This window comes from Eretmochelys imbricata, chromosome 4 (genome assembly GCF_965152235.1).
Source record: "Eretmochelys imbricata isolate rEreImb1 chromosome 4, rEreImb1.hap1, whole genome shotgun sequence".
Classification (NCBI taxonomy): Eukaryota; Metazoa; Chordata; order Testudines; family Cheloniidae; genus Eretmochelys; species Eretmochelys imbricata.
In genome coordinates, this window is record NC_135575.1 from 47,895,084 (window position 1) to 47,917,709 (window position 22,626).

General features: G+C 39.6%; 2 protein-coding genes across 7 annotated transcripts in view; one reads left to right on the plus strand and one right to left on the minus strand.

The window, feature by feature from the left end:
- JADE1 (jade family PHD finger 1) overlaps positions 1-10,028 on the plus strand; it is a 61,199-nt gene extending 51,171 nt beyond the window's left edge. For all 6 annotated transcript variants that reach the window (XM_077815220.1, XM_077815219.1, XM_077815221.1 and 3 more), the window contains 2 exons: positions 3,919-4,036; positions 6,256-10,028. In XM_077815220.1, the coding sequence (XP_077671346.1) occupies positions 3,919-4,036; positions 6,256-7,154 (1,017 nt within the window). In that variant the 3' untranslated portion in view covers positions 7,155-10,028. The remainder of the gene's footprint in view (positions 1-3,918; positions 4,037-6,255) is intronic.
- Positions 10,029-15,174: 5,146 nt separating this feature from the next.
- Positions 15,175-22,626, minus strand: part of SCLT1 (sodium channel and clathrin linker 1) — a 128,823-nt gene continuing 121,371 nt past the window's right edge. Inside the window, exons 21-22 of the mRNA XM_077815226.1 lie at positions 20,976-21,071; positions 15,175-16,307 (exon numbers count right to left, since the gene is read on the minus strand). Coding sequence (XP_077671352.1) covers positions 16,245-16,307; positions 20,976-21,071 — 159 coding nt within the window. The 3' untranslated portion in view covers positions 15,175-16,244. The remainder of the gene's footprint in view (positions 16,308-20,975; positions 21,072-22,626) is intronic.

A 22,626-nucleotide genomic window follows, 5' to 3' on the forward strand; every position in this document is an offset into this window, starting at 1 on the left:
GCCTCTCTCCTCCAACTTGACATTTCTGTTTATATATCCAAAGGTTACATTAGCCCTTTTAACCACAGCTTGGATTGGTAGCTCATGTTCAGTTGATTATCTTCTAGTCTGACTCCGAAGTCCTTTTCAGAATTGCACTTTCAAGGATACAGTCTCTCATCGTGTACATGTGACCTATGTTCTTTGTTCTTAGATGTGTGACCTTGCTTGTTTGCACCCAGCTTACCAAGCAATCTAGCTCTGCATAGGTGACTTGTCTTCATCATTATTTACAGCTCTGCCAGTCTCTCTGTCACCTGCAAAGGGGGCTCAATACAGGGGTAACTGGATGAAATTTGGTGGCCTTTGTTGTATGGGAGGGCAAACTAGATCTAATAATGATCCTTTCTGGTCTTAAAATCTATTAACATGATTTTAAATTTTCTTGGAGATCATTGATAAGTATGATTAGCATTAGGCTGAGAACCTATCCCTGTAGAATCCTACTAGAAACAACTACTCATGGGTGATTCTCCATTAACAATTATGTTTTGAGATCGGTTAGCCAGTTTTTAATTTATTTAACATGCCATATTGAGTTTGTACAGTGTTAACCTTTTAGTCAGCATGTCATGCTGTCGCGAGTCAAAAGCCTCAGAGAAATCCATATATACTTCATCCACTAAATTTGTAATCTCAGAGAAGTTTTGAGTTTCATAGAAAGATAACTCAACTGTGATGCTAGGGCATATAGCTCTGCAACCTGCTGGGACCTGACTACAAGTGTTGGGCCCAGCTTGGGTGGGATAGGAAAATAACCAGCCCCTCTTGGGCGCAGGTTGTGTTGATTTGCCTCACCTCTGCCTTCCTGTGGCAGTAGCATACCTGCTTCTGCTGGCTACAACCATCTCTTTGTTCTGTGTGCACTGTGGGCCTCTTGTTTTGCAGCCCACATAGAGCAGCAGGGGGTGGTGGACAGCTGGCACAGGGCATGCAGCTGCTACCATGCCAACCTCATGACAGGAAGCAGAGAGCCAATTCCACAGTTTGGTGACAATGGCGCAGACTCAGGTTTGGGGTCATGGCTTAAAAATTAGGCCAGGTCCTAATGCGGAGTTTCTCTATTGTGATATTTTTGTGTGACTGTCCCAATCAGCAACAAAATCAAGAAAAAATCCTCTACCACAGAAATCAGAAAAAGATTTATATTTTAGAAAACATTCTTCAAATATGTGTCTGTGTGGATCCCACTGTAGGCACTCATGCATGCGTGATCAGATTTTCTTTTGACTAGCAGTGTCTGTCAATGCAGTGCGTGCCACCTCATGCTCTCGCAGCCTCCCTCAGATCTCTTTTACTGTCCACAGCAGTGAGATTGAACCTAGCAAGTGTCCAACCCACTAGTACTTAGCTAGGACTAAACTTCTGCAAAACCTTCTGCAAATCATCAGAACCACGTCTGATCTTCTGTTTTGACTAACATGAACTGACCACCAACTTTCTGGACTGAACTTCTCTGAGCAGACCCCTTTGTCCAGGGTTTCTCTAATGGCAGACTCAAAACCCAGGGGCTTCAAGTCCTGTCCATTCTGTGATAGACTATTCCCCCTGAAGGATGGATACAGTAGGCATGCCTTCTGTCTGGAGAAATCACACATTTCAAGCACATGACAGTATGTTTATCCCCTTCTCTGTGAGGACTCAAAAGTCATAAGTTGGAAGGCTGAAACTCCACCTTCTGCAACAGTCTATGGAAAATCTCATCAAACCCAAAGGAAAAAAGCTCCAGAATCTAATTAATGGATAAGCCAGCATCATCTGCTACCCCATCGAGTAGACAAACAATGCCTAAGACCACTGTGAAGAATACAGTGCCAAGGAAAAACCTGGCACTGACATTGGCACCAAAACTGACCTGCTTTAATATGGAAGCTGGTACTACCATCTCAGAAGTTGAGCACTGAAAGGGAATGCTCTGAGCACTCAGGCAGAAGCTCAAGAAGAAGCTTAGGACAAACAGAGCAAACTCTTCAGTGACAGTCTTTGAAGTCCTCACAGCATCAAGGATGAAGGGAACGAACAGACTGTGATGCAGAAGATTTTGCCAGCACTAACATTGACCCCGAACTTGAGGGGTGAAGCTCAGGCAGAACCAGGTCCATGCTGAGATATACACCAGCACCAACACAGACTCTGATACGAAAGCACCGTTACATGCTGGTGTTCCCCCTACAGGAAGTCGTCTACTCTTCATCACTGGAGCATACATTCTCCCTGTCACTGAGCAGAGAACTTTCTTCCCCTCTAAGGTCTGCAGTTGATACTGCTGAGACACCTATGGGCTAATCCTACAGGCCTCAGCTCATCCAGACTCCCTTTCAAAGATTTCCTTTTGAACCACTGTCTGAGTGCTCAGTATGCTACCTTACTATCAGTCAGTCCTGTAGCCATTATATCAGCATAGAGAGTCAGTGAATTCCAAACTCTTGTGCTTTGGCCATCTTATACTTCCTTTCAAAGAGACAAAGTGGTGATGAAACCACACCTCAGTTTCATCCCTCAGGTGATCTTGGATTTATTCAGACGGAATTCCAACACCTTACCAATTGTCTTCTCAAAACTGCACTCAACAATGAGAAAAGCAACGAGATGTCTCCAAAGCCTTGCTGTTAGCTCAACAAGACAAAGCCTTTCAGATTGTCTCCCCATCTCATTGTGGCAATATCTGGCTCAAGCCATCTCATCACAGAGACTCACTAAGTGGATCACACAGTGCATTTCCACCTGCTGTCAGATGGCTGGTTAACGTCTCTCTCCGAAAGTCTGTTCCAATCTCAGATCTGTTAGGCAGCTATGTAGAGTGACCTACTGTCTTGTAAAACATTGCACTTGACATGGCAGCCAAATCAGTTGCCAAGATCAGGAGAGCAGTACTACAGTCTCTGTTTGATTGACTGCAGCTGAAGTTCCTCACTCACACCATCCTTGGAGGATACTGCTTGCCAGTTATCTATAGTGGGATCCACACTGACTACAACAGCTCAAAGAACAATAGCTATTTACTCTACAGTAATTGTGGTTCTTTGAGCTGTTGTAGTCAGTGTGTATCCTATACTCTATCCTCCATCCTCATTTTTTGAGTCCCCAGCTATTACAGGCTTTTAATTGTAAGGGAAATGAGGGAGGGTCATGGGCAACCCCATTCTATGTTCTTGCATGGACAAACACACAAGGAAGTACAGAGCGTATGCACAGCTCTGATGGACACTGCTAGTGGGGAAAAAAATCCACTCTCACATGCATGAAGTACATGTGCTCTTATAGTGGGATCCACACTGACCATAACATCTTGAAGAATCAGTTACTGTAGGGTAAGTGACTGTTCTATACAGAGCCTAGCGAACAATTAATAATTTGGTCTCACTTCCAGTTCTTTCAACAGTCATGCTATGTCTGTCGTACAGTGGCATACATAGGAGCCCTACTGCATGTATTAATTGACCCAAATGAGACTAAAATGGAAGGTTCATGAAGGACACTCTTACAACAACCCAAATTTTGACTCTATACGCTATTAAACATAACTAAAAAGGTGTGTGTGTGTGTGTGTATATATATATATATATGTTTAAAAATATGTATGTATGTATCCAATAGCAGAGAGATGTGGGTATGGTCCTCAAAGATCCCTCCTTATTTCTCCTTTTACTTCCACCTCCAACTTCAAGGACCTCATGTTGTGGCTACCTTCTCTCTATGTAGCCAGGGTTCAGTGATTCTCTGAGCATCAGATATGGTAGAGGAGGATACTTAGGAGTGATACATTTGCTCCTTAGCTAACAAGCTGTAGAGGCAGAGACAAACTGTATTCTGTACCAGCCTGGTACAGTTTATAGTTTTACTATCATTAAGCTCAGTGACATTATTTGCATTTTCTAGGTTCGGAATCTGACTTACATGGTGACCCGAAGGGAGAAGATTAAGAGATCTATTTGCAAAGTCCAGGAACAGATATTCAATCTCTACACAAAACTTATGGATCAAGAAAGAGTTTCAGGTATGTTTCACAGACTTCATTATCACATCCAAGCAGAGGAACAAAATGGTTTGGTTAAGGTCTACTTACTGTTTTGAAGCTCACCCTTATATTCTTGTTTAGTTCAATTTGCACCGGGAAGTTGGAGGAAAAACCCCCTAATGAACCAAGGGCCAGTATATTCTAAATTTTCAGCTACAACATATTAAGGACAGTCACATGAGAAGCCATAGAAATAGATAAGTAAGTGGGCCTGAATTAACTAGCCATCCCTATGGAACTGAGTGTCCCAAGGAATTGGAAATGGGATGAAGAGACTTCTGTTTTAGCTCACTGCTTCAAAACCTTCCTAAATTGCTATAACCAATTTTTTTTCCACTATTGGTAGTTGTTAGTGGGCAGGGACTGTCACCTATTATGTGTTTGTTTAGCACCCAGCACAATGGGGCCCAACCTGGTTGTGGTGTTTAGGAGCTGCTGCCTTATAAACATTTAATAGTAATAATAGCTGTTTGGTGATCTCAGTTTCATAGTGGATGGGTGTCCCCAGAGCTGACATGCATCTAGGCACCCTTATCAGAAAGGCCCAGCACTGAATGGACATGAAGAAAGAATTCCCCTTGTTCCTAGAGGTTTTCTTTTCAGGTCGTGGTAGCAGCCCATCAGCTTGGGTGTGTGCAGAACCTTTATGCTGTTATAGTTCATGCTGAAATCACACTTCTCTGAAAATGTTGGACCGATTATAGCAACAAATAAGATCTAAGATCACTGTAACTTGGATCTATCTATGTTTATGTCTGTTTTCTTCGTACTTTTGACAGCACTTTCTGTGGAGTCAGCTTCACTTCCCCCCCCCCCCCACTCTATTTGTAGGTTTAGTATTTTCTCATGTTGTTTATATTAGTCTCAAACAACAGGGGAGAGAAAACATTTTTAAGAACAAAAGGAAAGTGTGTGGATAAAACCACAGATTTTGGCAATATGGACCCAGCAGTAGGTGTAGTCAGTTTTTTTTTTTTTTTTTTTAAATGGATTAAACTTCAGGTTGACAGAGTCCCTTTAAATAGGTTATAAAGGAAATGAGTTATTGGTAAAAATCACCTCTTTAACAGATTTTCATTTGATTTAATGTTGGTTTTCCTTGGATAGTATGGATTATTTTCTGCATTTCCAAGTTTAGATTAAGAAAAGACAATGATAGCTCTGCTTGTCATGGTGTTTTCTGCATGTATTTGTATTCATTCTTCAACCAAAAAAAGTTGCATAAGTAAGAGAAAAATCACATCCCTGTTCATTTGCCTGTCAAATGTTTCATTTTCTATCCTTCCCGGATTAAACCCTTTTGAAAACACCATCAAGATGAACTCATCTTTTGGACCCCATCTGGAAGCATTGTGAACCTATTAAAATCAATTGGAAATGGAAAGGTCTACATTTCAGCACATGCTGTTTAAAACCAAGCATGTTGCTGTGATCTGTCAAACGAAAGGCACGTTTCTACTACTCCAGAAGTGACTCAGCGATACTCAGTTCAGTTTTTGACTAACAGTCCTTCTGAATGAGTCTGCGAGACAGTGGGTTTAAAGGCATGAATTCTGATGCGGCAGCAAACTGATGTTAAAAAATCATTCCCACCCATTTACTGCTCACTGAAAATAGTTGCTTCTCCAGCAGGAAAATGCTACATTGAAAAGGTTAACTAGATTATCATTAAGGATTTAATAATTAGTCAGCTGCACAATCAGCTGGTCAAATCATGCATGATGACATAGGTGGTAGTTTGTCTATTTAAGTGAAGATGCTTTTTTCCAAAGAGTTTAATCAAGATTGGATGTTTGTCTAGAAGATGTGTTCTAGTGCAAACACAGCTATTGGACTTGAAACAGTAATACAGGGAAGTCCTAGGGCCTAGACAGACTAGACAAACACAATGGCCCCTTCTGGCCTTAAAATCTGAGCTACACGTTAGCTATGGTATCTATAGCACTATGGAAATTGCATCTAAATATAATTAGACCTACAGTAAGTAGGAGAGTTACTGAAGGCTGATCACTGTCAGATGTTGGACATTATGAAAACCATTAAATGCTGGTCATGCGCCAGCATAATTAAAACAAGTTGGAGGCAGGAAAGAAAAATTTAAGAGAGGAATTTTAGGAGATAAAAAGCAGCAGTTGTTATATCGGGAAAGTGATTTGCTTTGGCTGAACTGTGAAGTAATTTCTCTGTGTTGCTTTTAGGTGTGCCTTCCTCCTCCTCAGTAGAAAACGTGGTATTGTTCAACAGTCCACCTTTGGGTCCTGATGCTCCCAAGATAGAGGATTTGAAGTGGCATTCTGCTTTCTTCAGGAAGCAAATGGGCACTTCTCTGACACACACACTGAAAAAATCACACAAGAGAGACAGAGTAAGGAACAGCTCTGGGAGTGACAACAAATCCCTGCTCAAGCAGCCCAGCCGAAGGGAAGGTGTTGCAACTCCAGGTAGCTTTTTAAATTTTGAAAAGGCCTTTGCAGAAGCACGCATTGTATCAGCACAACAGAGAAATGGGATAGTTATGACAGACCACAGGAAAAGAAGAGACAATCATTCCCCTTATGAGGTAATCAAGGCAGAACTGAAGGAAAAGCCTTCCAAGCACAGCCACAAGCCACTGACATCCACAGAAGTGTCTCAGAGGCAATCAGAAAACAAAAGGTCTGTGAACCATCCAGGTGGTAGGTCAGCACCTGGCACACGGAGGGATATAGTGCCTAAATGCAATGGATCTCTCATCAAAATAAACTGTAACCGGCCTTTAGTTAAAGTGCCTACTACACCCACAAGCCCAGTGAAAAACTGGGGCGGATTCCGAATTCCAAAGAAGGGGGAGAGACAACACCAGGGAGAGATCCAGGAGGAGACCTGCCACCAGAACTCTAACTATCCATACTTGGGCATGGGCAGAGTTTTGCCTAAAGACAGGGCAAAGAGCAAACTAAAGACAGACAGGGAAAATGATGGGTATGCTCCAGATGCTGAAATGAGTGACTCAGAAACTGAGGTGGCTGAGAAAAAATGCAGACAGCAAAGGCTTAGTCCAAACAGCACTATCAACAGGAGGACAGATATTATTAGGAGAAGTATCCTCGCTTCCTGACTGGACAGTAAGACATCTTCAGCATCATGGTCAATAGAGGCACTGCCTACATACCCACTCTGCATTATTTATTGGTGTGAGGAGGGGAGGATGGGGTTTTAGACATGGCTACAGATTGACAAAGAGATAAACAAGCTGTATAAACATGTTTACGTGCACTTAAGACTACAATTTTGGCCCCTGTCCCTGAGTCCTTATAATCTGTTTCTGTGAGAAGTTTGAATCTTTTTATTTGCAACTTTCTTGAGGAAACATGACGACATCACTATTAAAATGGAATCTTTGGCGGAACACTAAAAGAATTCATTAAACACATGGGGGGAAGGGGAGGTTGCATCTGTCTCTCTTTAGCAAAACAGCACTGACAAGAATTTTTTCCTCTCCCCAAAAGCACAAGCTGTTAAATTAACTAGTGTATACTATATCAAATCTGGTTAGTTAACCATCCAGCATTTCTAAACCCATTACAAATGCTCACTTTCCTTGGACTGTGGCAGGTCTTTAAGGTCTGCAAAATGTTTTTGGTGTATTAGAGTTCAGTATACATGGCAGCTCTAAATCTTCCGTAACTCCAGAGAGTTTACATGTAAATACATCCAACAGGTAGTCAGTTTTAACCACAATTATGGGAGAAAAATGAAGGGGACAGGTTTGAGCTGCAGCTGCCTAGTGATACAACAGTAACAACATGAAAAGACCCAGTCTGAGCACAGAGCCATACTCCTAAGTTCTTCAATTCTGGGGAAGGAATACATTTAGAAGATAGTTTGTCCAGTTCTGAGAAAGGGACAAATTTATGGCTTACTGCATTCTATGGAACAATCCACAGAGCAGCTTTACCATTATCCAGTCACCTGCCCTCCAGGAATACGATGACAATTCAAGTGGGCATGACTAACTTGAAGGCACTAGTCAGCAGGATTTCCCAACGCCAGCCACTTATGCACTAATGGTATGTACTGGGACATCCAAGCATCTGACACTAAAGCGTTACTTAAAAAAAAAAAAAAAAAAAAAAAAATATATATTTTTAAATAGAATTAAAAGGAAAGGCAATAAATTGTGATTAGCTCTTTACATTCAGACCAAGATAAAGTGATTTCATTCTATTCTGGACTAGAATTGATGAGAGAGGGAGCTCACAGTCTGATTACATAACTTTTTTAAATAACCACAAATGGCAATAACTTGTGAGTAAGCTATCAGCAATAACATTAACAGTACATAGAGAGAGATTTTGTTTGTGCACTGAATAGAGTGCATATGTATCATAACAATGGATGTTATAAGAGCCTGAAGTCTTTGGAATTCTGCATCAACATAAGGCAGACATGAAATTGTTGAAATTAAGTTTAAGCAGCAGTGAGTTTAGAAATATGGGCAGATGGAAGAATCCCTTTTTCTTTTCCCCCACCCACTACTATCAGTATTCAATTACATAATACATTTTAACATTTAACCCCTCCTTATTGGGGCAGGGAAAGAATAAAGAAACAATAGAACTTTGCTGTTAACTTTAAGTCTTCCAGAGGATTCAGTTGACAAAATAGGCTTATTGACATTCCATCTTGCTATGCAAGTTATCAAATTAAAAACTTCAAACAAATGTTTAAAACTAAATTGAGACGTAACCTTTTGACACTTAATGGATAATCTTGGGAAGGGGAAATGTTTGTATTGAAACAATACTTTGTTTAAACATTGCTGCTCCTGAGAAACCAGATTCATCTCATGACTTTGCTGGTCAGATTAATTTGTTGTTGCACATAACAAAGGAGGAATGGTGGATCTGAGTCATACAGAGATTCACTCTTGATGTGACTTAAAATATTAAAGTTCTCTTTGATTAAAATTTTTTTTATTGGCTATGGGAGAAGAGGGAAGTACAGTTGATTTCACTTTTAAATTCAGCAAAATTTCTAGATGAGGGCTAAGTTTATTACTGTAAGGAGGTTGTGATATAGGGAATTGTTTGTCAAGCCATAGAAGGAAAAAAAAAATTAAATTTGATTCTAAGCAAACATTTAACCTCACATCAGTTTGAAAGAGGTACCTGATTCATTTGCACTATTATGAATGCTAGCATTGTGCAGAAAGAATGCCTTATATGTTTTACTCCCCACACATTTAGGTTAATAAGCTTTCTAATGTTCCACTTTATGCTGAACCAAATAAAAAAGCGCTTTTCCCAAACCCCTAATTACAAAAAAAAGCTACAAGGCAAGCTAATTGCAGTATGGCCAGCTGTAAAAGTTAGTTTCATGCCAGGCTTAGCGCTCAGCAACAGAGGAGTCATAAGTATAGCAGTAACAACCCAAACCCACCCCTTGTGTTTTATTGGTATGAAACCATTCATTCATTTTTTTTAAGCTTTACCTTTCCTTGTGCAGATTGACCAAGCAATCTCTTTGATTATGATTGGTGTATTATGTCAAAATGTAGGCTAGTTGAACTTTTGTAAAGTTGCCTGGAATGCCATTTGTTAGGGTATAAACACACACAAATCTAAATGAAGGGTTTATTCGTGTCGTGTGTGCAAATCTTTATTATTTTAAAAATTTGAAAAAAATTGTCATTACATTTGTAAAATCTTGTACAGAAGATTTTTCACTATGTGCCTAGCTTTGGTGTCCATTCAGCTAAAATTAAAAAAAAAAAAAAGGTGCATGACGAGAAACTGATAGAATCAGAGATAAAAAGTATATGTAGAGATGACTATTTTATATTACTTGGCCCAAACCTGTATTTATTTTCCCCCTTTTCTGAAGTATTTATAAAGATCTAGTTGAAGACAGCTGTATTTTTTTGTTAAAATATTTAGTAGAATTGTGCCTTTTTGTCTGTATGTGAATAAATGCTGTACATTTTGCAATAGACTGGCAGTGTTCAATTTTAAAATCTCCACTTCTGTCCATTCTGTTCAGGTTTATATACCGTATTCATTGCCATGATATCTAAGCAAAGTTAAAATAAACATCCTGCATATATGTATATGCTTAACTTTAAGCATATAGGCTGTCTCATTGCAGTAAGCTCATGTGCTTTAAGCACATTTGTGTTTCCAGGATTGGGACCACTGGGACCAACAATTGTCATGTTTGGTGCCCAGTCATATACATATATATATATATATATACACACACACACACACACACACATATACATATCTATATATATATATATATAGCTTACCAGTAATGAAATGCTATTACATATTTCTAGAGTGATATGACTGTAATACTTACTCAGTGCTTGCCATATCTTCTCTCTTACTCGTAGCATTAGCAGTTGAAGTTTTTGAAACTGGAAGGTGCCTGAGGTGCTCGCAAGACCAAGATATAGCTCTTTCTTCCCTGTATTGGCTCTGGAGTGCCAACAGTAGTAAAACATTATTTTAATCGTTTAAGGTCAGAGTATGACCTCTCCTTTATTCATTTTTGGTGAACAATTTCTTAAACAAGTAATCTTTCTGAAATCAGTGGATCTACCTGTGATTATTTGTTCAGCAGTGTTAGTAAAGGGCTCACACACTGGCCTACAGTAAGTCACTAAAATGGAGTATAAACTTAAAAAAAAAAATACTTACCAGATTCTCTTCTAAGTCACTTTGCTATCCTTGCTGTCCAAAACTGCACTTTGAATTTTAAATCATCTTAGGTTTGCTTTATGGAACAAGTGAAAGGCAAACAGAAATCTTCATAAAAGTTTGGCAGTTTGGTTAAAATAGCCAAAAATCTACAGAATGCAGAAATGTAGTTTTGTTATAAACAGAAAGAGGCCTATTTCTTTACATTTTACAAGTGTACCTCTGAATGTTTCTATATATGGAATGTTACATATCCGTGATCTCTTACTGCTACAGTGGCAAGTTCACCAAATCATTTATGTAACCCAACAGCATCATACTTACTGTGTGTTGAAATGGGCTTCCACATTTCAGGTTTGTTACAGGCTGTTCATTGCAATGTTAACTGCCCACCCATCCAAGGGTAAGACATGGCCTTATGATGCCACAACAGCCTATATCAGATAAACAAGTGCAGCCGTTTAAAAGGAACTACATAATCTCCAAGCTGGAGGTGAGGCACCACTTTATGAAAAAATTCCAAGGATGAATGTGCAGGAAAACCCTTATTTCCTAATACATTAAGGCAACATTAAGTTTCAATCTTAATAGAGTGTAACCTCATCATTCTCTTATGCAATGCCAGTCACAGTGGATGTTTAATATTGTGCAACCTTAACTCTACCTGCCTATGTGCATGCATTGTAAAAAAAAATGATTTCAATTTGGATAATGTTACAGGAATCAAAAATTCACAAAACGGACCAAGGCTGTAGGGAAAATCACTTTTATTCTATTGCATTATTTGGGAAATAGTAAGTGGTCACACAATTAAAGGCTGTATTTTAAGACATGTTCATAGGACAGAGAAAATTGCACATTCACCTTTACTTTGCATCCCCAACTAGAATGTTTCACAGTGCCACCTTAATGTTACAGGTTTCAGAGTAACAGCCGTGTTAGTCTGTACTCGCAAAAAGAAAAGGAGTTCTTGTGGCACCTTAGAGACTAACCAATTTATTTGAGCATGAGCTTTCGTGAGCTACAGCTCACTTCATCAGATGATTGAAGTGAGCTGTAGCTCACGAAAGCTCATGCTCAAATAAATTGGTTAGTCTCTAAGGTGCCACAAGAACTCCTTTTCTTAATGTTACAGTAACGCATGTTTGCACTCTAATGGAGATGAGGGCTGCTATATTAGACTAGGTCTGCACTTCAAAATATTCATTTGGCTCAGTGTCCGCAAAAAGACATGAAAAAAGAGTAGGGGACGTTAGCCCTTTATTATTATATACAAAATTATGTTAAAAGCACATTAAGGTTGCAAGTCAAGCATTCAAAGGTTAAGAAATGCCAGAATTAAGGTTGCCTGTGCAATTTTAGAACCCCACAAGTCTGAGCCAGCTGTGACAGGCCAGCCAGGGGTGTTTAATTGCAGTGTAGACATACCCTTTGTAACCATCTATGAAAAATCTGGTTTAAGTGATTTGCCCAGCATGACACGGGAACTCTGTGGTACAGGCAGGCATAGGACTTTAGGTCCCCAGGGCACCTTTCAACACAACCATAAAACCATCCTTTCTCTTCCTGCAATGCGCTGCCCCGTTCGCTATATACCTGATAGTTCTACAGCCAACAGCCTCCTCTAGAACACAACTCTTTAATCCCTAGAGCAGGTTGCCTGTGCAACCTTAATTCAGCCCCCTTCTGTAAATGCATTAAGAATTAGTCTTTAATTACAGGCTTACATACTATTTTCTCCCCCAGAACCTCTGCCTCATTCAGTGCGCAGACTGGATGGTGTTCACTTTATGAGCAGCTATTCAATATTTTATTCTATTCATTGTTCAATGTATGGCCCCATGCCTTATTTACTGCACATTATTCAAACCCTATTCTGAAGACAAATTATTAATTTCCTCATGGGCTATGGTGCTCATCACTAACAGTATCTGTGTTTCACATACAATGATGAATTTATTATTTTCACACCATCCCTATGAGATGGAGGTATTATCCCCATTTTATAAATGGAGAACTAAGGCAGAGAGAAATTAAGGTAAAAAGTATCCACTAATTTTGGGTACCCAACGTTAAGACTTCATTTTTCAGAGTACTTAATGTTATTATACAGCACTTTATATGTTCAAAGAAGATGCTCCCATTGACTTCAGTAGCAGCTGAGAGTGCTCAGCACTAATAAAAGAAATCAGACCTCAGGATCTTAAGTCAGGCAGCCAGAACACAAGGGACACACAATTAGGATGTGTCTACATAGCAGTTAAACAGCTATGGCTGGCCTGAGTCAGTTAGTTGGGGCTCAGGATGTGGGGCAGTAAAACTGTGGTGTAGACATTTGCGGGGTCCCACAGCTCTGGGCTCCAGCCCAAGCCTGAACGTTTAGCTGCAATTTTACAGCCCCACAAGTTGGAGTCTATATACCTTCTGACTGTTCAACAGCCTCCTCTAGAACACAACCATTTAATCGCTAGAGCAGGTCCATTCTGTACATTTAGAGCACATAGGAGAGAGAGGCTCCCTGCTCTCAACTCCAGTGCCTGGACCCACCACAACCCAGGGCACCCAGAAATTGCATTTGCAGGGAAAATCATGCTCAGGGAAGATTGACTCTTCAGAAAATTGAACTGTTTTAGCAAGTCTCTACTGAGCATGTATGAATTGAGGTTTTTTCAGTCTTATGCCTTGGTCAAATTTGGACAGATTTTTAAAGGGCAAGGCAGAAGGCACATGCCTCACACAAAGGCTACCCTCTACTAAATTTCAACTTCCTGCATGGGGGTGCTAGAGCCATTCTCAAAGTCAACAAATCCTGACAATCTTAATATCAGCAAAATGTACCCAGCCCTAGCCTTGTTTTCAGAAATGGCTGAATTGTTTTGGCTGAAACTTTCCAAAAAGTTTAGCGGGGTTATAAAGCAACTGAAAACAGGGTCTTATAAAGGGAATTGTCAAACAACCTTTATAAGGCAGTACATCCTATAATTATGATGTCAATATATGTGTTAATTTCCCTCAACAATAAAAGAGCTGTAATCAACACACCATTTTGAACTGAAAGTGGGGGATACTTGCAGTTTGAACAGTAGTATCAACCCAGACCTTTTTGGTTTGTATTAGTTGCCTCTGTTCTTTTATAGCTTCATACCTCAGTTGCATATTCCCTAAATGTAAGCTATTTTACAAGTTCCAATACATCACCAGTACACAACCTCAGGCAAAATGTGCACAGAAGGGGCAATTGCACCTCTCTGATTCATGATGTACAGCCTGTAGTCTAAGCGTTAGAAATCACCCCTTCTTGACCCACACCAGCCTCTGCATTGATGAGAAATGGCTCAAGTAGTGCTGAGTCATTCTCTAGCTTGGATTTATTGGTCATCATCTGTGGAAACTGTAAACATTTCAATAAGCCATCTTTAATTTACTAAAACCAGAGAATGCTTGTTTCTGATTAAATACATTATTCCTTTGATTTTAGGACCTTCTTTCAATTATACTCCCATCTATTGCTGATTGTGGCAATAAAATCAGAGTGATATGAGAAAACAGGTGGCTTTTCTCTTGTATGAAGATGAGCTTTTAGGAATTCAATATATGAATTGCAGCACTGTGACGTGACAAGGACCGAAGCATTAAAAGATTAAAAGAGCAGATACTGTAAAATTTGCATATTTAGTAAAAACTAGCTCTGTATGAGAGGATCAGCTGAGGTGCTCAGGCTCCCTGGTTTAAATGCAAACAGACAGACAACAAGTGAGGTGCTCTCAGTGAGGGGCCACAGGTTTTCAAATGAACTTTCTCTTTTGGCTTAGTGTCTAGGTTTTTAGTGATATTTATGGCATGCTGCAAGCCTTGCCTATTATTTGGGAACAAAGATTAATTGGAGATATGTGGTGGCTAATAGGGTATAAGAAGAAACAGGAAAGTGGATCCATGCATACTTGAAAACCAACTTTGAGTAATAGGTTCACAAAGCCAGCCCTCCCTTGTTATAAATTGGGCTCGGCACTGGGATACATCAAACTGAGGAAGTGATTGATTAAAACTATGCTCCGCAGTAGGAGACAGCAGGAGTTATTCTTTCTTAAGTACAGTTTTTTTCTTAGATTATTAAAGGAGGAGAATTATCCTTGGCTATGGAAGTGGTCTTAACTGACAGACTCTTTGTGGGCAGGACAGACCCCTACCTCCAGTGACTGACAGTCTGGTTCTGCCCCAAAGATGCAAGCAGGCTGAAGACCCACTGTAAAAATCTATGCATCTTATTCAAAGAAAGGAAATTTTCAGGTAAGCATGGATGAATTATCAGTCCAAATAAATTTAAGTTTCATTGTCCTTTATATAGTAAATATGTTGAGAGGGAGGAGAAAATATACAGTATTGTGAAAACCTTCAAATAAACACACAAGAAATTAAAATCACTTACTTCAGACAACGATGGACTTTCAAGATCTGTCAAATGAATTTTCAAATGTTATATATGCTTAAAGAGAAAACAGTTAAGAGTCTAATATACTAACTTTCCTTCAAAAGCCCTTTTTAGAATAATTGCATAGAATTTGCCATCCTCAAAGCAAAAATGTAATCTCAAGAGAGTCCTTGAACCCTTATTCTGTGGAATTAAAATGAATATTTTGATCTGAAAGAGTCAAGGGGGGTACATAATTGCTACATGTTCTTCTTTATGACTTTGCCTAGCCTGTTGTACAGTGTTGCTGCTAGGAATAACAGTTGCCACAGGTTCCCATACATGTGCATACCCGGGAAAGAAGTTGATCACAGAGGTAAGGCTCAACTGTGAAGTAGTGATTAGAGTAAGAAGTACAACTGGGAAGAGCCTGGAGTACCAGAGACCAGATTAGTATCTACCTTTTACTATTTTCAACAGGTATCACGGAGGAAACAAACTGAAAAAACCCACAAATACTGTACTGCAAAACACTGAAAGTCAAGGCAGTCATGTGCAAAACTACCACACATCCCCACTATTTGAAACTTTCAGGACATAACTAGTTTCTCAGTTTCATTCACCAAAGAGGATGCAGCCCATTCCTTCCCATGCACACAATCTGTTTAGAAAGTACATAATTTATTACATTGCACTTGTACATTAAGAAAATGTCATACAAAATGTAATTAAACAAATCATTTGTACATACAGAGTAAAGATGTTTATAATTGTCAGCACATTGGTATATATTGCTTTAATACTACTTTGTCATGATTGCCATTAAATCAAAAAACCCACACTATGCACGGTACGCTTGTAATTTTACATTGATGAATGTGGGCTTCATCTTACATAAGAGATCATTATATTATTTTGCATACTCTCATTCCTGTATTTACTGTGAGCTTTTTTCCCCCTTGCGCAAACAGAATGGAAAATGTTTATGCAAATTACACAAGTCTAGCTGTGTGCTATAGGCTTTAATGCTCCAATACTGTATTCCTCTGACAGATTTTCCAATTCTTAAGTGGTGTGAATGAACAAAGCATATTTTTTAAATATTTTCTAGATCCACCATGGAGGCAGCTTTTTTCCTCTGCACAGTAATCACATTGAGCTGCAAGTAAAAACAAACAGTCAATAGTTTCACTATTCCACGAAAATCTCAATAAACAAAATGTCACGGAGGAGACAGAATAAATACAAATAACTGAAATTTTGGATACTTGAAAGAATTCTCAATATATGCCCACGGTTGTGACCCTATTTCACATACAAAAGAGTTTTGAATGACGGAGGATTGGGTAATAGAGGTTGTGCTATACTAAAATAAAATGCATGAAATGTAGAATTCAAATTATTTTAAAAAAATGCAATGTCTGTCGAAAGGATTGCATTTTAGTGGTGATTTTTCAGTGTCGCACCCCTCTTTTATGGGTATTAGACTATTAAGTAAAAACCAGTCACTGACTATTTAATAGAACTATTACATTTTATAGATAGTGTCTTTCATCCTGAAATGGCTATACATGATACTTTATATACATACTGCATCACTGAAATGCAAACCTTTGTGATAGGTGGCAACAGCTAAGGGAACAAGTGACACATAGCAAATTATACAACAGTAGACAGATGAAATTGGGTCACAGTTACACAGGGAAACTCCTACTCTTAAGAAAAGGTATGTGGGATCTTTAATGTTGAAACAGTAGACAGGACAGATTAAACATTTGCAATATTTGTATGCAGGACATAATTTGCAGTAGGGTCATTTGAGTTCCAAGTTTTCTTTCTTCCTGACACTCACTGCAAAGGTGAAGCAAACAAAACTATGTATTTTCCATGCTGTTCATTTCTGCTTATTATCCCCGTCTAACAGACTGCAGTTCTCCTAATATCTTTGGACCTAACAAATCTATCTATTTTCCATCCACTGCTTGCCCACTAATAAGTAGTAATGCACTCCAGAGGGTTGCACTCCAGCCAATCTTAGAGAGAGTAACATTCAAGACTACTGAAGTGTAGTAAACAGTTCAATTTGGGAGCACAATGCTAATGAGGAAGGGATGGTACAATTGTTCCATGTACAGGATCATTTTCCTGCTAACTGTTTACAGCTAGGTAATTTTTGCCTTGTGAGTCTAAAGTAGTTAATGTTATTACTGGAAGGGATGTGTGTGTATGGAGGGCATTCTGGTGTTGGATCAACATCAAACTCTTTTAAGCTGTAAAACTGCCCTCCTGACTTTGTAATTTGTCTAAAATGTATCATGACTGCTTCTTGGAACAGCTTGTCCTGGAACCAACAAGGGCAGAATCAATTCTTGATTTAGTCCTAAGTGGAGCACAGAATCTAGTCCAAGAAGCGAATATAGCTAAAACCTCAGTAATAGCGACCATAATGTAATTAAAGTTAACATCCTTGTAGGGGGAAAAATGCCAAAAAAACCCACCACAGTAGTATTTAACTTCAAAAACAGGATTACACAAAAAAGGGGATGCTAGTTAAACATAAATTAAAAGGAACAGTCACAAGGATGAAATGCCTGAAAACTGCATGGAGACTATTTAAGACCACCATAATAGCGGCTCAAACGAAATGTATACTCCAAATTAAAAAAAAAAAAAAAAACAAAAAACAGTAAGAGGACCAAAAAAAAAAAAAAGAAGCCACTGTGGCCAAATGGCAGGGTAAAAGATGCAGTTAGAGACAAAAAGACATCTTTTAAAAATTGGAAGTCAAATTCTAGTGAGGAAAATAGAAAGGAGCATAAACTCTGGCAAGTCAAGTGTATAAATGTTATAAAGCAGGCAAAGAAAATTTGAAAAGCATCTGGGAAAAGACACAAAAACTAACGGCCAAAAATTTTTTAAAGTACATCAGAAGAAGGAAGCTTGCCAAGCAATCAGTGGGGCCACTGGACAATTGAGGTGCTAAAGAAGCAGTCAAGGAAGACAAGGCTGTTGAGGAGAAACTGAATGAATTCTTTACATTGGTCTTCACTGCAGAGGATATAGGGGAGATATCTAAAAAGAATGGTTCATGTGTAGGTGACAAATATGAGGCATCGACCCAGACTGAGATATCTGTCAGTAGAGGTGGTTTTGGAACAAACTAATAAATTAAACAGTAAGAAATCACCATGACCAGATGATAATCAGCCAAGAGTTCTAAAGAAACTCAAATACGAAATTGCAAAACTACTATGGTATGTAACCTATCACTTAAATCAACCTCTTTGCCAGAAGACTGGAGGATAGCTAATAGCTAAAATAACACTGACTTTTAAAAAAATGTTCAAGAGGCGATCCTGGCAATTATAGGTGACTAAGCCTAACCTCAGTAACAGGCAAATGGGTTGAAACTATGCAAAAAAACCCCAACAAATTATCAGACATGTAGATAAACATATTGGAAAAGAGTCAGCAAGCCTTTTGTAAAAGGAAATCATGCCTCACCTATCTAATCAAGGAAATCATGCCTCACAACTCTTTGAGGGGATCAACAAACATGTGGACAAGGGTAAGCCTGTTGTTCTAGTATACTTGGACTTTCAGAAAGCCTTTGACAAGGTCCCTCGTCAAAAGATCTTAAGCAAAGTACGCAGTTATAGGATAAGAGGGAAGGTCCTCTCATCGATCAGTAAATGGCTAAAAGACACGAAAGAAAGTGGTCAGTTTTCACAATGGAGAGAAGTAAATAACAGGGTCCTGCAAAGATTTTTACTGGGACCTGTATTGTTCAACGTATTCATAAATGAGCAGAAAAAGGGAGTGAAGAGTGAGGTGGCAAAATTTGCAGATGATACAAAAGTACTCAAGATAGTTAAGTGTGAAGCTTACTGTGAAGAGTTACAAAGAGATCTCACAAAACTGGGTAACTTGGCAACAAATGGCAGATGAAATCCAATGCTGATAAATGAGAAGTAATGCATACTGGAAAACATAATCCCAACTATACATACAAAATGATAGGGTCTAACTAGCTGTTACCACTCAAGACCAAGATCTTGGAGCCATTGTGGATAGTTCTCTATAAACATCTGCTCAACGTGCAGCAGCACTCAATAAAGCTAACAATGTTAGGAACCATTAGGAAAGGGATAAATAAGACTGAAAGTATTATGCCACTACATAAATCCATGGTACACCTATACCTTAAATACTGCATGCATGCAGTTGTGGTTGCCCCATCTCAAAAAAGATAAATTAGAATGGGGAAAAGTTCGGAGAAGAGCAAAAGAAAAAAAAAATGATTAGGGGTATGGAACAGCTTCCATTCGAGGAGAAATTAAAATGACAGACTACATCTTGGAAAACAGATGACTAAGGGGGGAGGATATGACAGAGGTCTAAAAAATCATGATCGGTACGGAGAAAGTAAATAAGGAAGTGTTATTTATCCCTTCACATAACACAAGAACTGGGGGGGGGGTCACCCAATGAAATTAACAGGCAGTAGGTTTGAAACAAAAAAAGGAAACTTTCTTCACACAACACACAGTCAACATGTTGAACTTGTTGCCATGGGATGTTCTAAAGGCTAAAAGTATAATTGGGTTTAAAAAAGAATTAGATAAGTTCATGGAGGATAGGTCCATCAATGGCTATTAGTCAAGACGGTCAGGGACACTACCTCATGCCCTGGGTGACCCTTAACCTCCAACTGACAGAAGCTGGGACTGGATGATGGGATGGATTATTCAATAATTGCCCTGTTCTGTACATTCACTGTGAGGCATCTGGCAATAGTCACTGTCAGAGAAAGGATACTGGGCTACACGGACCACTGGTTTGACCCAATGTGGCTGTCTGATGTCTTCTTCCCAAAATTATGAACTGTGTGAGGGAGAATCACTCTCCTCCCCACACGGCAACATACGCTTCTTTTTTAAGTTATTTACTTTTGTGGAGGGAGACTGAAAATTGTAACCTAAAAGTAAGAGGGTATATTATAGAACTGAGTAGACACAGAACACGATTAAAAATTTCCCCTCCTTTGACATTCCAACTTGTCTCTTTTTCCAGTATGAGACATCTGTCAACTAGTTGGGACCTAGAAATTCCTGACCCACAACTGTGTCCGTCTTAAACTGGCTTCAACTGCCTAAAAAAAGCCTAGACAGAGTTCTATAGTTATGAAACGAAGACATATTTGTCTTCTGAATCAGAATGAGATTCTACAGGTGCCAGTCTGTGGGAGCTAGCACAACATCTGCATTTTATTACTATGAAGCCATCATTTCTAATGAATACAGCCTTACTGGTCAATTTGTAAGGGAGCTGGATCAGCTGTTCTGTGTAATCAGTGGTGATAGGTATTTAAACTTCATAGATTATTCCCTCATTCTGACATTGATTCAGTTTTGCACAGACTTAATAAGTGGGCTCCTTCCTTTGTTGCAAAGGATTACTAAAAACTCACATGCTTTCATTAATATGCCAACAACCACATAAACAGAGTTTACATCTAATTTATTTCCACAAACATATTACATGAAAGCACTGGATTTTCAGTGATGTGCCCAAATGAAGTATTTCACTCATTCATAACGGTCAGAAGCTTGGAGTGTAGTTAAATATTCTGAAATGACACATTTTGCCAAGTTAGAACTGTATAGTTGTTTGTATCAGCTACTTTACTACATATAACAAACAAACAAACAAACAATCAATTACCTCTACCCTAGGGAGATTCCAAAACAACATTTTTTCTTGTAACATTCAAAGACCTCTTGTTATGCAGCTGTAATAAGGTTGCTTTCTGATTACAGTTTTGTACCTGTTGAGATGCTGTAGCTGCCCTCTGTTCTGCCTGTGTTAGTCGCCTTTGAAGTCTGTTGACTTTTTCTTGATGCTCCATCATTAATTTTTCATTCTGTAAAAAAGTGAAAGATCTTATTACAACTGTAAGTTTCATATATATTGCAGTGAGAAAACTTTGAGCAAATGGAGTTTGGTCAATGCCAAATATTGGAACTATTTACCACCTACAAGACAGGAAATGATATACGCTTGTGATTCCGAATAATTTCCAGGTTTCAGAGTAGTAGCCGTGTTAGTCTGTATCAACAAAAAGAACGAGGAGTACTTGTGGCACCTTAGAGGTGCTGCTGCTAGCAGAAAGGAAATTATTGTATAAGAAATTTTCCATTCTTCAGCCTAGCATCTCTCACAATTATGATACACATGGGAAATAGCAAGCTGTGAACAGGAGAAGTGAAAAGTGAACATAAGAAATAGGAAAGACACTCTTTCTGAACTGCTCAAATAGCCAGGTTATGTCTGGACCACTACCTGCAGCACCTTCCTGCCAACAGGGGAGCCGCTAACAGGGAGTTTCGAGAGGGAGTTCTCCAGGTGAAGGAGGAGTAAATACGGGACCGTTGGGGTAAGTGGCTGTCTGTAGTGTGTGTTTGTGTTTGGGGGTTAGGTGCTGAGCTTGTTTGTCTGTCTGTTTGTTTATTTGAAGGACCGTGTGCTGTGGCCGGCAGTTGGAAGCTGTGAGCTTCTAAACAAGGTTTGAAATCTAGAAGGCTCTGTTCGTTGGCTGAGCCTTAGTTAGGGGTGGGGCTATGAATGGATGCCAGGGCTTTATAAAGCAGTGAGCAAGAGACCAGGGGCCGCTAACAGGGAGTTTCGAGAGGGAGTTTGGAAGGGGAGTGGGAAGGGAGCAAGGTAGACTTGCCATTCTTTAAAACCTTTACACTAAACTATAATCAAAACTTCTTGATTTAAACAAAAACCCTATCATTAACCTAGGTAACTGCAGGAGAAAATGCAGGCAGAAGCCCAGCAGCAGAGTGGGGGCTATCCTGTTTATTGCACTCAGTGTAGCATATATGATTACTTGCCCTGTGGACACGTGGCGTACGTGTGCATTCGGTGCAAGGAGCTCCTGGCCCTCAGAGACCATGTACAGGTTTTGGAGGCCAGGGTGGTGGAACTGGAGGAGCTAAGGAAGGCAGAGAGGTAAGTTGATGAGGCTTTCCAGGACACTGTAGATTTGTCCCACCTCCGGTCAGACAGCCCCTGCACTGTTAAGGAGGATGAAAGGCCCAGAAAAGGAGAGCAGTCAACGGGAACAGAGGGAAACCTTCCCATAGTTGGGACCTCCTTCCAGATGATGTTGGGGTATCCTCTCGCACTGAGGTTACCTCTCCGGGAGAGGGAACTCCAGTCATTAGGAAAAGGCAGGTGTTACTAATGGGAAATTCGATCATTAGAAACATAGATAGCTGGGTTTGTGATGACCGGGAGAACCGTATGGTGACTTGCCTGCCTGGTGCGAAGGTTGCGGATCTCTCGAAGCATCTAGATAGACTTATGTGTAGTGCTGGGGAGGAGCTGGTGGTCGTGGTACATGTAGGTACCAGTGACATAGGGAAGGGTAGGAGAGATGTCCTGGAGGCAAATTTAGGCTGCTAGGAAAG